General features: G+C 38.7%; 1 protein-coding gene across 1 annotated transcript; it reads right to left on the reverse strand.

Moving 5' to 3' along the window:
- Window positions 1-1,121: 1,121 nt before the first annotated feature.
- On the reverse strand, window positions 1,122-12,860 carry LOC146485659 (uncharacterized). Its single transcript, XM_085102920.1, has 3 exons — window positions 12,825-12,860; window positions 8,686-10,339; window positions 1,122-1,772 (listed from the first exon to the last, which is right to left on the reverse strand). Exons 1-3 carry the CDS (start codon window positions 12,858-12,860, stop codon window positions 1,405-1,407), a joined length of 2,058 nt encoding a protein of 685 aa, XP_084959046.1. The 3' UTR covers window positions 1,122-1,404.
- Window positions 12,861-14,082: the final 1,222 nt, after the last annotated feature.

Genomic DNA, 14,082 nt, shown 5'->3' on the forward strand with positions numbered 1-14,082 from the left:
AATGTTATCTACTAAATCTTTTTCTTTTATGTTATCTGCCACATCTTTTCTTTTAATGTTATCTACTAAATCTTTTCTTTTAATGTTATCTACCAAATCTTTCCTTTCTATGTTATCTACCAAATCTTTTCTTTTTATATTATCTGCTAAATCTTTCCTAGCTACTAAATCTTTTCTTTTAATGTTATCTACTAAATCTTTCCTTTTTATGTTATCTACCAAATCTTTTCTTTTAATTGATCTACTAAATATTTTGTTTTTATGTTATCTACTAAATATTTTCTTTTAATGTTATCTACTAAATCTTTTCTTTTAATGTTATCTACTAAATCTTTTCTTTTAATGTTATCTACTAAATCTTTTCTTTTTTATGTTATCTACCAAATCTTTCCTTTTTATGTTATCTACCAAATCTTTTCTTTTTATGTTATCTACTCAATCTTTCCTTTTTATGTTATCTACCACATCTTTTCTTTTTATATTATCTGCTAAATCTTTCCTAGCTACTAAATCTTTTCTTTTAATGTTATCTACTAAATCTTTCCTTTTTATGTTATCTACCAAATCTTTTCTTTTAATGTTATCTACTAAATATTTCGTTTTTATGTTATCTAATAAATCCTTTCTTTTATATAATCTACCAAATCTTTTTATTTTATGTTATCTACTAAATTTTTTTATATTATCTACTATATCTCGTAGCTACTAAACCTTTTCTTTTTATGTTATCTACTCCCTCTTTTCTTTTATGTTATCTACTAAATCTTTCTTGTTATGAGCCATTTTTCAGGCGATTTACTCTTATGGAAGGTAGCATCCCATAACTCACTAATTAGCATGCCACAGAGAAGGTATATTTATTATTCCCTCATGTTTGCTTTTCCCTTTGTTATTTATTGGGATTCGCTACTATTAAAGTCATTCATCCTGTGGGATCATAGCTTAATTTTTGTCTACTCATGAACTAATGGATCAGTAATCATAATTGTACTAGTTTACTGGTACAATACTAATAATTATGATTCACTTAATTGATTATTAAAATTATTTCACTTGGACTTCACTCACTAATTCGTAATTCAGAACAGCAGCAGTTAATAGGTATCTATGTCTCTCGGATTGATTTTTTGTAACAGCGTTGGCAATGTAATCTAGCCCCCGCTCTTTCTACGTACTTAAATCATACAATTATTTCAGAGTGGAATGACGCCTAGATCACGTTTTACACTTCTATCTTATAAATTATATTTAAAAACTGAAGGCTGCGTTTCTTTTTGCGCAAGTGAATAGAAAAGAACATAAAAAGTAAAAGAAAACAAAATAAAAATAACGAACAAACAAAAAACAAGCACAATCACCACCACAAAAAAAAAACAGTTACAACGTTGATTGCGTATCATTTGCTCAAAGTTTAGTATCATATGATTTTGTTGGTTTAGCGGTGTGGATAGTGACGACGGTCACATCAGTGTGGGATTCGACGTTGCCGGGCCGTTCTTCGTCTTCTTTCCTTGAAGGATTCTCAGTTGATTCTTCCTCTTCTTCGAGGGTGAAGTTGACCACGCCGCTGTCTTTTATGGCGGTTGTCATGGACGGCATGTCAATTCTACCTGTCTGAAGTTGTTGCTTAAGAACGTTAGTCCCAGCCAATCCTCGAATTTCGCCCTGAAGTTCATTCAAAGGTAACAACAGGGCGAGGCAACAAGATAGGGACCATTTTGGATTTTTGCGCCATTCTTTGACGTAACGATAAATGTATATAATGTACTGGACTGAAAAGACAAAATAAACTAAATTACTTATATTGTAATGGGAGAGTTAAAGAATCTTTTTCTAGGATTGAGAAATTAGAAATTTGAAACCTTTGAACCTGCCTCATTGGGTATTGATTGCTTTTACTTATAGACCTTTTCCATAAATGGCAGCCGCTAAATTATTAATTCATTTTCATGGAAATTAGCCTTAATAGGCTAGCTAGCAAAGGCAAAATTCAGTAGAATTTTTACTTTAAAACGAAGTTGGTAAGGCCTATTAACATATTTGAAAAGAATAATAAATCGGCCGCCGTTAATGAAAAAGGGCAATGCAATACTCGTTGGTCTGCTTCTCTGTTTTTTCCTCGAATCCGTTATTTACACATTACTGAAATATGGAAATTCCCCAATAGTCCTTTTGCAACAGTTGATCACGTTACCTACTTCTCTTAAACACAATGATTTACCTATTTTTAGCAAATAATTTTATCAAAACTGAAAAGAGCGTAAAAAAGAAAACAACCTGGCATGCGAATTGCCAGGCTTATATCTTCGAAAGAGAAATTTTTATGGACGTTCAAAATTAGAAGGATTTGTGTGAGAAAAAGCCAGCTTGCCATCCAGTCACGCTTTAGTGCTTTTCCATACAAATCCTTGTAAATTTTCCAATTTTTAAACTGGCACAAAATCTTTTTGCATTTTTGTAATTCATATAGCTGCAGCTATTGGCAAGTTTGCCAATTTTTGGTCACGTGATCAACTGTTGCAAAAGGCCTATTCCTTAGAGACATCAGTCCCAGGGAAATTTGTGTTACCTTTTGAAAACACAGTAACTGAGGATTGGCCAAAATTTAAACTGTCCGCTGAGAAGTGGAAAAGTTTATTTTTTTAGCTGATAGCTATGAAACGTTCATCATATGTTACCTGTTTGAGATGCCTAACCTTTGTTTGAGTACTAGTATGGCCATTGTAGATTTTTATTGGGAACAACTACCCAGTTACAGTGTAGTTGATACCTTGATGGCTTGTAGCTCTTCAGTTTTGTCTAGAGGTCTTGTGATCGTTAGAAGAGATTGGAATCGCTTGAAAGTTAATTAGAAATGTTCGGATGATACCCGGCGCTGTCCGATCAGCTAATGAGAAATGGCTTAACAGAATGCCGCCTTTGCACATCTATATCGTTTGTTTCAAAGAAGAGATAGTATCCATCCGTAAGGATAAGAAAGAGAAATTGTATTTGCCGTATCTATAGTCAGGCACGCGAAATGCGAAGGACTGGACTGAACAGACTTGAGGTGGCTTACTTCAGTTTTCTGGTGTGAAAGAAGGCCTTGAATCAAACTTAAGAAGAACGCCAGAAGGAGATGTTTTGCAATTTTTTTAGCACAATAAATACAATTGAGATACTTTTGAGTCAGAAATAAAGTTTGCCATTAGAGTTGTCTGGTTCTAAATCTGGCCGTACTACCCTACTTTAAAATCTCAGGATTTGGAAAGTGGGCAAAAATACGTATTTGCAGGTAAGAGCACGAACCTCTGTCAGGTAGAAATTTGGCAAATGACAAGATTTTGAAATTTTGCCTTATTTGAAACTTTCTAAAATATAGCAAATATTTGAATGTAGGTTGTACGGCTAGATTTGTAGAAATTTAGCGAGAAAAAATGGTTTTCGCAATCTACGGTAGGAAAGCCATTGCGCATGCTTGTTTCAGGGAAAACCCGGGTTGCAGCGTGCGCGCGCGCTCCAACTGGTGAGCGCATGCTACCTTCGTGTTCAGGGATTTTCCGCAGCTCTGCAAAGGCTTCAAGGCTGTTAAGGACCAGCAACCATTAGGAAACACGTTTTATCAGTTTTCAAGCCCAAACATAATTTAACTACTTAGTACACTTCTGGAACCTACTCGGTATATGGTAAAATTGTTTTTTTTTCCGAGGGCCGCCATTTTGTTATTTTTGCTTGCGTGGTCGCAAGCTCGCATCGGTTCGCACGCGTGTGATGCTTTCGTGTTGGGAGAGCGCGCATATTACGCTCACATAGTGCAACACCTGTAGTAAGCCGCCTTAATGGATCCTAGTCAACCACGGCTTTGATGTTGTTTTACGGGCTAAATTTGCCATCAACGTGCGAGAAAGATTAACAGTAAAACTTGCATTATTATGGTATTTGTGTTCTCAACCCTCGATACATGACACGATGCAAATATTTATGGAATATTTTATATTATTCATTATAATCCATCAAATATTTTCGCTCGCGTGCGATTGGTCTAAACGCCTCACGTGACCGAATATACCCCAGCTAAAACTGGGGAATATCCGAGGATATTCCCCAAGTGATATTCCCCAATTTCAAAACCTTCAAGGAGCGTCAAGTTTGCAATTAAAATGAATGTCAAGATGGGGGAACGGTTTGCTTTTGTGACAGAAGAAGAGATAAACCTGCTGGTCGATAAACCAGTACCAGAAAACAACATACGCTCTAAACGTTTTTGACGGTAAGCTGTTCGTAAACGAAATGTTGAAATACTCAAGCTCGTATTTGCGACATTTTCTCTTGGTTTGAACTCTGTTTAACAGTCCTTGAATTAAAAATGTGGTAAAACTGAAAAATATGAAAGGCGAAAAGTTTTAGCCCATCTCATTTAAGAGTATTTATGGTTTTCTTTCAGTCTGGCGAAATGAAAAAGCCATCAACAAGCTATTAAACGAGTTTATTTAATAAACTCGAAGCTCGCTCACACGACGGCATAATATTACAGTTGTAATTCAACGAGAGCAATTCGTGCTGGCCTGGATATAAAGAATTTAAATAACGAAAACATAAATTTCAGTGCCATTACTGACAGAGTTCAAGCCGGTAAATGATGCTATCAATGCTCACCTGGTCGAGATCGCTAACGAACATAAAATATCGTCCACGAAACAAAAACCAGCCATGATACCCCGAGATGTCGAAATTCTCTACGAAGAGAAGCAGCTCGTCCTACTCTCGAGCAACAAGTTTAATCCTCAGTGATTGTGAATGACTTCGTTGCTGGCTCCATTCAATGTCAAGTTAGCAAAGAAAGCGCTTTGATGGAATCCAGCAAAAACAACCGGTGGCGTCGTATCCGACTGCAGGTTCAGCTTCGATTTCTTCACGGGTCGTTTTCGGGTGTATTTTCGATATAAAGTGCTGCTCCAATTGAACACGAGATAAACGAAGAGAACGACAAAGCGCCGGCTGTTTCGTCGACGGCAGTTTACACTTTTTTCGGAATGCGATACTTTACAGTTTTTCGCTTTCAGTGATCTTTAGCTTGTCCTCGAGAGGTAGTTAGATTCCCTGTAACCTTATCCGCCACTTGTATCTTGCTTTTGTCTTTCACGGAATTAAACAAGTTTACTTTCCTTTCAAATGTTTTACCTTTTCCCCAAACAAACGCTTTCGACCGGAAGCGAACTGACGTGGAGATTTTGGAAGCCAAATGACAAACTTTGACGTGATTGACATATGACAGAATGGCAGATCCTGCCGATTCCCCCGAGATTCCCGCATATTTGAAGGATAATAAACACAATAGCCTCCATTTGACTTTAAAAATATGCTCAGATATTTGTCCTTGGACATTATCTGCTCCTCGAAGCTCACAGTTTTCCTCGAGCTTCGCTCTCGGAAAACTGTTCGCTTCTCGGAACAGATAATGTCCGCGGACAAATATCTGAGCATATTTTCGCGCCAAATGGAGGCTATTGTTTATATATTTGTATGAATATCGAATAATTAAAACCATGTTTTACTGGGTATCCTAGTTTTCCATGGCCGTAGACCACATGAAGAAATGGCATCGAGGGGTACGCATAAATACAACGTTCGGTTGAATAAATTGCATGACCGAATTCGCACAGGATAAGACAATAACAATTTACATCCCGTTACACAACAAGCCATGACGCCATAAACTAAAACCTTTTACCACCGATTTCATTGATACGCGACCCTCGAATAAAAAATCCCGCGAACATTTGGCGATTTACTTCCGTCAATCCTGCCCTCTTTATATGGTGTTATAGGAATGCCGCTCTTGTTTTCAAAAATATGGCCGCCAATTTGTAGTCTGTTCGTTCGACATGGTTGCTTCTTAATCTTCCCGTTTACGTTAGCGAGTGGTGTATTTGCTCGTGCAGGGGTTGAGCATCGATTGATAAAAAGCCACCGCTCTGACTGTCTTTCCTCTTGCGTACTGAACTGAGCCATCCCTGTATATTTTCATCTTCGTACACTCCTGGATATTGCTCAATTACTCTCCTTATAAACAATACATCATGTGCTGTAAATGATAAAAGGTGATCAATGTCATCTACTGCATGGTCGTTTATTTATGCCGATTTATGCGATTCTTTTTTCACCTACCGTCCATTTGGCTTGCTTTTCCCGTCCGGGCTGTGAAATCAACCGTGGAGGTATTTCTGTATTTTTCCGAATTTTCTTCACAAATGTCAACCCCACTTTCAGATCGAAGTCTTGCTATAGCGATTGCGCTCAACCCTTGCACGAGCAAAACACCAGTCGCCAACGTAAACTTGAAGAAGAAGAAGCAACCATGTCGAACGAACAGGCTACAAAGTGGCCGCCATATTTTTGAATACAAGAGCGGCATTCCTATAACACCATATTAGGAGCGCATGATTGACGGAAGCGAATGGCCAAATGCTCGCGGGAGTTTTTATTCGAGGGTCGCGTATCAATGAAATCTGTGTTAAATGGGGTTTATTTGGAGTTTCTTTAAAATCTGGAACATGGGATATTCCGGAACATCTCAGAACATCCCGGAACATGAAATAGAACGAAATAAATTAACGAAAAAATAGAAAAAATATATTTGAAAACTAAAACTTTGAAAAGCTTAGTTATGAAAAAAAAAAAAAAAAAACATAAATCAGATTAACTACAATAAAAGAAAAATATCTGTATAAGAAGATTGTTCCTCTTGAAGATACTGATCCGCTTACATTATGTGAATACAGATTAAGCTTGCACGAGTATGTCTTTCAGAGTAAAATTGGTTTTATCAAGGCCTGTGCTATACCGGTGTTTTTGTATCTGGTCAAGACGGATTTGATAGAGCCTTTTATTCATCAATCGTATGTTTAATATTTGAAAATCTCCTCATTTTGAATATGACCTCTTATTCTGTGTGTTTAACGATGGTGTTTTTGATGCCATATAGGCCATTTCAGCTGGGTTTGGTTTGGCTCGTTTAAGCTCGTGATAGTTTTAACTATTGTTATTGTTGACATCTGTGTAGTGATAGGGCAGGAAACCTCCCTTGGGTCGTCCAATTAGTATCATTCGGGCTGTTAGATTTTGTTGCAAGCTGTTGTGTTAGTTGGTACGACAATTTGACTTTTTATTCTAGTTAAGCTGATTTATTTTATGTATTTTATAATTTTTCTCTCTTTTTTCAGTATTCATATATCCTTTCTATTTTTTTCCTTTAGTTATTTCGTTCTATTCAATGCTCCGGAATGTTCCGGAATGTTCCATGTTCCGGATTTTATTTACGCCCTTTTAGAATAAAATTTGACACAAATGAGGTCGATTGCAAACGTAAATCTTCACAATGTACCGTCAAGAATAAAGTCAATAAAATAATACACGACCTAGCGGGCTGTATGTAGTCCGCCGGCAGACTACCGGGACTTCTAACACGCTTAATGGAGTAAAATGTCAGCGAATAGGTTTGAAAAGCCCTACAAACTATGAAATATCATTTCCTCACACGATGGCCTGTTGCTGGTATTTTTCTCCCACTTGTGCGGGCTCATCAATCGCAGCGATGTGTACAACCAAAACATACAACAATGACAAAGCGGGTGACAAGAACGAACGTCCTTTGCTTGATTGAAGGGGACGTTCCACAGCTACCGAGAGAGGAGCAACATTTTGGAATACTTCAATAATCAACATGAAGTTCTCCATTGAAAGAAGTCGGTGAGGAGCGCAAATAACAAGCCGAATTACGGTATGACAAACATGGATTCGCTTTTAGAGGAGGTGATCGGAAACAAATTGGAAATGTGTGATCCACTGATTGATTCGTACTTGAAGGAGATCGGGAAAGCCATAGGTTCGAAGCTAAGCAGATCAAAAGCCACCAGCTTAGCCAACCCAGTTATTCTTTTTGTGCCTTGGCCTGTGTTCTGCCATGTCCCTACCCTGGCTAGGGGATACTCGGGAGACACAACAGCCTTGAGCCCCTCCCCGTTAGATTTTCACGCAGAGAAAGAGTTATAATTTATGTAAATTCAAATGACAAACGAACAATGAGAATATTGGCCTGGAACAACGTCAGGCAAATATATCTACATAAATTATTATCACGGATGCCATTTTAGAAACAAACACATCACATGACCAGAACAGCGTCGCGGAGGAAAGTTGCCTAGCAACGGGCCATCGTGTCTACACACGGGTATCCAAGAAGATGTTCCAATGATGAATGAATCCATCAAATAAAACCACTGGTAAATTAAAAGTGTGTAGTTGTGAATTAAATCCAGAACATGTTGTATAAGGCAAGATACAGCAGAATTTCATTCCACCGTGTAAAAATTAAACAAATAAATAAATAAATAAATAAATAAATAAACAAAAACAAAAAAACCTTGAATTTTTATATCAGAGAGAACGGTAGATTTCCCCGTCGAGGAGTGCAAAGCATAATGGGTGACAATGTTATCAATATCTTGTCGGCATGGTAACAGCAAGCCACTTGATAAAATTACTGTTATACCAGATTGTAAGCTGATACATCTTCGGAAAAGTCAGCAAGTTTGGTGGTGTTTGCGTTTGTACTTTAAACGTCACGAGCTGATTCTAGATCAGTCTCCCCACCCTCTCTTTCCAGGCTGAATTGGATAAAAAGATGACTTACAAAAAGGCACTTACCACTTAGAAGGAGGATCACTGAAGCATTTGCTCCAACTACCAGTAACTCGAACATGATTTTATCCACGGAATGATCCACAGATGAAGGGATGTTTTCGCTGGGAATCTTACTCACGGCTCCTATTCCCAAGTTGACGAAAGTAACCACTAGAGATGTTAGCATTAACCTGTTCTCGAACGGATCTACCACTGGTTTTTTGACGGCAAAGCCAATTGCATAGATACCTGACATGATGGAAGCGATTCCTGCATAGGACCTGCTCTCACTGCCGATTAGGATTAAACCAGATGTCAGGATAACCTTGCGCACTGTATCAACAAGTTCCCAGTACCATGCAGAAGGCCTGTAGTTTTCAAACAGGAATCGTAATCCCGTAAGCAATTCAGCCCTTTTTGCTTCATTGTCGTCGTCGCAACTTTCACCGGCACCTTCGTCGTCGTTTCGGATAGTTTGCAGCGCCCTTCGTTGACTCAAGAGGAGAGTGAGGAATGAAGCTGCTGGCAGGAAAAGCACGTAACCGACGGCAACGTATCCGACGATGACTAAACGATTGTATCTTGAACTATTACAGTTGATGCCAAAGTCCGCCTTTAAATAACTGGTACAATCATCCTTTTCATCATCACTGCAAAGCGTGCGACAAGCGAGAGGCAGTACGGCTGCTGTTTTCAAACACGTGCTGAGGTAGGTAACATACAGGATGAAAAACGCGTTTCTGTAGATAAACTCTTTCGTCTGAGACATTTTGAGGGCTTTCTGTTGGTCATCCAAGGTGGAACGCAATCTGAGGTAAAACTTTCTGATTCCGTAAACACAGATCGACAGGATGATAACTAAAGCGTTTAGCGTGAGTATGGAAAAAAGATCTCCAAATGCATCAATTTTCAATTCTGGGAAGAGACAGTGAACAGGCGCAATCTGGAACACGTTTAACTGCAAAGCCTGGGAATAAGTTCCGATCAGGGCAAGAGATTGGGGCCATTTAATGTATGCAAATGCTTCAAGCAGTCCAAACGTTACTTGGTAAAAACCAATAACGATTTTGAGCCGCCCAAGAACAATGTCCACTGAAGAACGCCCGACATTCTTTTTGCTTTTCTTTTTGCTTGACCATACCAGGATAGCGATTATTATGATAATGACTGCAGCCGAGATAGAAAGCTGCCCGATCATCCATTTTTTTGTTGGGCACAGTTCGCAGCTTTTAAATTGCTTGTAGTAGCCATCACTGCAAACTTCACACAACGGACCTTTGTATCCAGTGCTGCAGTTAGAATCTATACCTCCAGTACAAGATTCTTGGCGAGGACATCTATGAGGTTTTGGTACAGCGTGTGGGTACTTAGTTAAAGACCGATTGGGTAGCGAGCCATTAATGTGTGCATTAACTTCAGCGGTAACATTAAGGACATTGCTTGTGAATTTTCTATAGAGATGTTTGTGTGTCTCATTTTCCCAGTACCACCAGAAACCAGACTTTAAAGTTGCGAAGTCATCAGCGCATTCTAAACCATCAGCACCACATGGTTTGCATTCCCCAAACAGATCTGTCCGATAAAACGACTGCAGGCATTTGCAAGCTCGAAATCCAGCAAAAGAGCTAGAATCAGTTCCTGTTAACGAAAAATAAAGTATAGTTTTTAATCTCCTTATCTATGCATGTATAGCTTTTTGCTTCTATGTCTGTTTGTGATTTTGAGGTCGCTCATAACGGTTTGCAGCTTTTCTCTTCAGTTATAATTTGATCGATAAGTACTGCTATTCTTTATCAGTAAATGGTGCAAACATAGTCATAATTGTTCGACTTAATAAGCAACAATAACAAAAATATAGCCGTTAAAAACATCCCTTGTTTTAGCTTAGGTTAGCATAACACAAAAACGAGCTGTATGATCCCAACGTTTTACTATGGAATTCTAATTAGCATGCCAATACGCACCTTCTTGCAAACTCACTAAAAAAAAGATGTTATAGGGGGGGGGGGGGGGGGGTTAGGAGCCACCTTGAATTTTCAAAAATATTAGGTGAACTATTTAGCGCAGTATAAATTAATATTTCTTATTTTTCGGTTGGCTCGGTTTCCTTTGTTCTTTTCGGTTGAATATATGCAATAGTCCCTGTCAATTACTAACTGTCTGAAAAGCTGGGTGCGGCTTTGGTTGTAAAAGGGGAGGGCGGGGTTGAAAACAATAACTGATAACAACGGACGAGGGGGAAATATATATTTCCCCCCTCCCTCGCCATATACCGCTCGACTTATTCCCCTTATTCAGTCACAGGTAACCAAAGCGTATGTGACATAGGTTACCATGCAAGTGTGATTTAAGAGTTTGTATGGAGTTAAAATTAAATCGAAATTTAGACAACAATATTTCCACAAAACCCACAAAAAATATACTTAAGTCTGAAAAAGCTTACCCGGTGTGTTTTGCTGTGTTTCCAATGCTTCTCAGTGCTTCTAAACGCTGTTTAGAGCGGTTTATCTCTCAGCAGCTAGTCCACGTACATCACTGTATTATGTTAATGACAAGGTAGGAAACTGAAAGTCGAATTTGAATAAAATTTGGCCCGTCATTTGAGGAGAGCACTTCGGAAACCTCGCTAAAATTTTCTTGAAACTTAGGCACTCGCTTAACTGTCTCTCCATATGGCAAGAAGGATGATGTGCGGTCCTTCCTGGGTAGATAATTTTCGGCGAAGTTTATTTATTGAGACACAGGCCTTCGTTGAAAACAAAGTTCATTTCAAATTGGGTGCCATTTTTGCCGCCGACAGAGCCGTGTCGCTGGAATGTTGGAACAAACTCACGGTCAAACCTAGGCACGAGTACTAAAATGTGCCCAGCCGGGGAAATCCACGGGAAGCCTTTTGCACGTAACAAACCACACACCCCTTCCGGCTAAGTGAAGTTCTGTACCAGCCAGCCGTGCTAGGCGTGACAGCAAGAAACGTCTCTTGAGAATATGAATTGACTTTTGCATTTATTATTATTACTTTTTTTTTGTGAATTGACTTCGCGATTTTCCAACTCGTAACTTACGAGTTGGCTTTAATTGAATAAAAGCTGACTGAAAGAAACTAAAAATTTGTCTTTGTATCTGTTGTATGCACGCTCTCCAAAAAACCTTGAATTTCGCAAAGTTGTTGTTTTGCCGAGAACGGCAACATTTTTTACACACGTGTAAGGTCATTGTTTTGCTCATTAAACCTTTTGTATTTCGAAGTTCTCATTACCGGCTTATTCATTGCGAGCAGGAGGGAGGAAGGAAAAGTAATCTGAGTCGTTTGAAAAGATCTGGCGATGCGTGTTTGGTCGTTTCGGTAGGTCACAGTCAATACAATCCAAGAGACGTTTCTTGCTGTCACGCCAAGGTACAGAACTGCACTTAGCCGGGAGGGGGCTTGTGTGGTTTCAGGTGTGGTTTGTTACTTGCCAAAGGCTTCCCGTGGATTTCCCCGGCTGGGCACATTTTAGTACTCGTGCCTAGGTTTGACCGTGAGTTTGTTCCAACATTCCAGCGACACGGCTCTGTCGGCGGCAAAAATGGCACCCAATTTGAAATGAACTTTGTTTTCAACGAAGGCCTGTGTCTCAATAAATAAACTTCGCCGAAAATTATCTACCCAGGAAGGACCGCACATCATCCTTCTTGCCATATGGAGAGACAGTTAAGCGAGTGCCTAAGTTTCAAGCAAATTTTAGCGAGGTTTTCGAAGTGCTCTCCTCAAATGACGGGCCAAATTTTATTCAAATTCGACTTTCAGTTTCCTACCTTGTCATTAACATAATACAGTGATGCACGTGGAAGAGCTGCTGAGAGATAAACCGCTCAAAACAGCGTTTAGAAGCACTGAGAAGCATTGAAAACACAGCAAAACACACCGGGCAAGATTTTTCAGACTTTATTATATTTTTGGTGAGTTTTGTGGGAATATTGTTGTCTAAATTTTTATTTAATTTTAACTCCATACAAAGTCTTAAATCACGCTTGCATGGTAACCTGTGTCACATACGCTTTGGTTACCTGTGGTTCGACAGATTTGTATATGGGTCGCCCCGCCGTTCTATTCGACCGGGCTTGTCGAATAGAACGGCTAAAGATCGACTTCGTTTCAAACGTCGAACTTTTTCATGTACCGAATCTAATGCATAGTCATTATCAAATGAATACATAGTTTAATACGGGAGTCGCTTCGTTGTTTGGGCTTTTACTTCGGGTAGAAGAGCACAGAACGCGTCATCAGAATGGAATGAACCAAAAGCAAAATTATTCATAATTAAGGCGCTGCAGAGCAAATTTATGCATGAAAATATTAAGTTCAAAGTGTGGACGTGTGGAAATATGGAAAGGAATACTTAGTTGCCAACTGTGGAAGTGTGGAAATGTGGAAATATGTAAATATGTCTTCAATACTTAAGTTACCAACTGTGGAAGTGTGGAAATGTGGAAATGTCTTGAATATACTTAAGTTACCAACTGTGGAAGTGTGGAAATGTGGAAATGTGGAAATATGAATACTTAAGTTACCAACCGTGGAAGTGTGGAAAGGTAGAAATGTGGAAATGTGGAAATATGTCTTGAATACTTAAGTTACCAACTGTGGAAGTGTGGAAATGTGGAAATGTGGAAATATGTAAATATGTCTTGAATACTTAAAATAAATAAAAATAAATAAGGGGGAGCAGGGATGGCGCAGTGGTGAGAGCACTCCCCTTCCACCAATGTGGCCCGGGTTCGATTCCCGGACTCGGCGTCATATGTGGGTTGAGTTTGTTGTTGGTTCTCGTCCCCGCTCCGAGGGTTTTCCTCCCTCCACAAAAACCAACATTTCCAAATTCCAATTCGACCTGGAAACAGTGGAGAGAAGAGCCACCCCGTGGATTCCACTGAAATTCCTATTTATTTTATTTTTTTTTTATTTTATGTGGAAATATGTAAATATGTCTTGAATACTTAAGTTACCAACTGTGGAAGTGTGGAAAGGTGGAAATGTGGAAATATGTAAATATGTCTTGAGTACTTAAGTTACCAACTGTGGAAGTGTGGAAATGTGGAAATGTGAAAATATGTAAATATGTCTTGAATACTTAAGTTACCAACTGTGGAAGTGTGGAAAGGTAGAAATGTGGAAATGTGGAAATATGTCTTAAATACTTAAGTTACCAACTGTGAAAGTGTGGAAATGTGGAAATATGTAAATATGTCTTGAATACTTAAGTTATAAACTGTGGAACTGTGGAAGTGTGGAAATGTGGCAATGTGGAAATATGTAAATATGTCTTGAATACTTAAGTTACCAACTGTGGAAGTGTGGAAATGTGGAAATGTGGAAATATGTCTTGAATACTTAGGTTACCAACTGTGGAAATGTGGAAATGTGGAAATATGTAAATA

This window comes from Pavona decussata, unplaced genomic scaffold, assembly GCF_977016875.1.
Source record: "Pavona decussata unplaced genomic scaffold, jaPavDecu1.1 SCAFFOLD_25, whole genome shotgun sequence".
Taxonomy (NCBI): Eukaryota; Metazoa; Cnidaria; class Anthozoa; order Scleractinia; family Agariciidae; genus Pavona; species Pavona decussata.

Bases quoted from the DNA above. Each gene is read 5' to 3' on its own strand.
- LOC146485659 (XM_085102920.1), bottom strand. From the start codon at position 12,860: ATGTATTCATTTGATAATGACTATGCATTAGATTCG. The intron at 10,340-12,824 runs GTACATGAAAAA...ATACATGCATAG, and splicing joins ATGACTATGCATTAGATTCG to ATAAGGAGATTAAAAACTAT. The intron at 1,773-8,685 runs GTAAGTGCCTTT...TTGTCTTTTCAG, and splicing joins AGTGATCCTCCTTCTAAGTG to TCCAGTACATTATATACATT.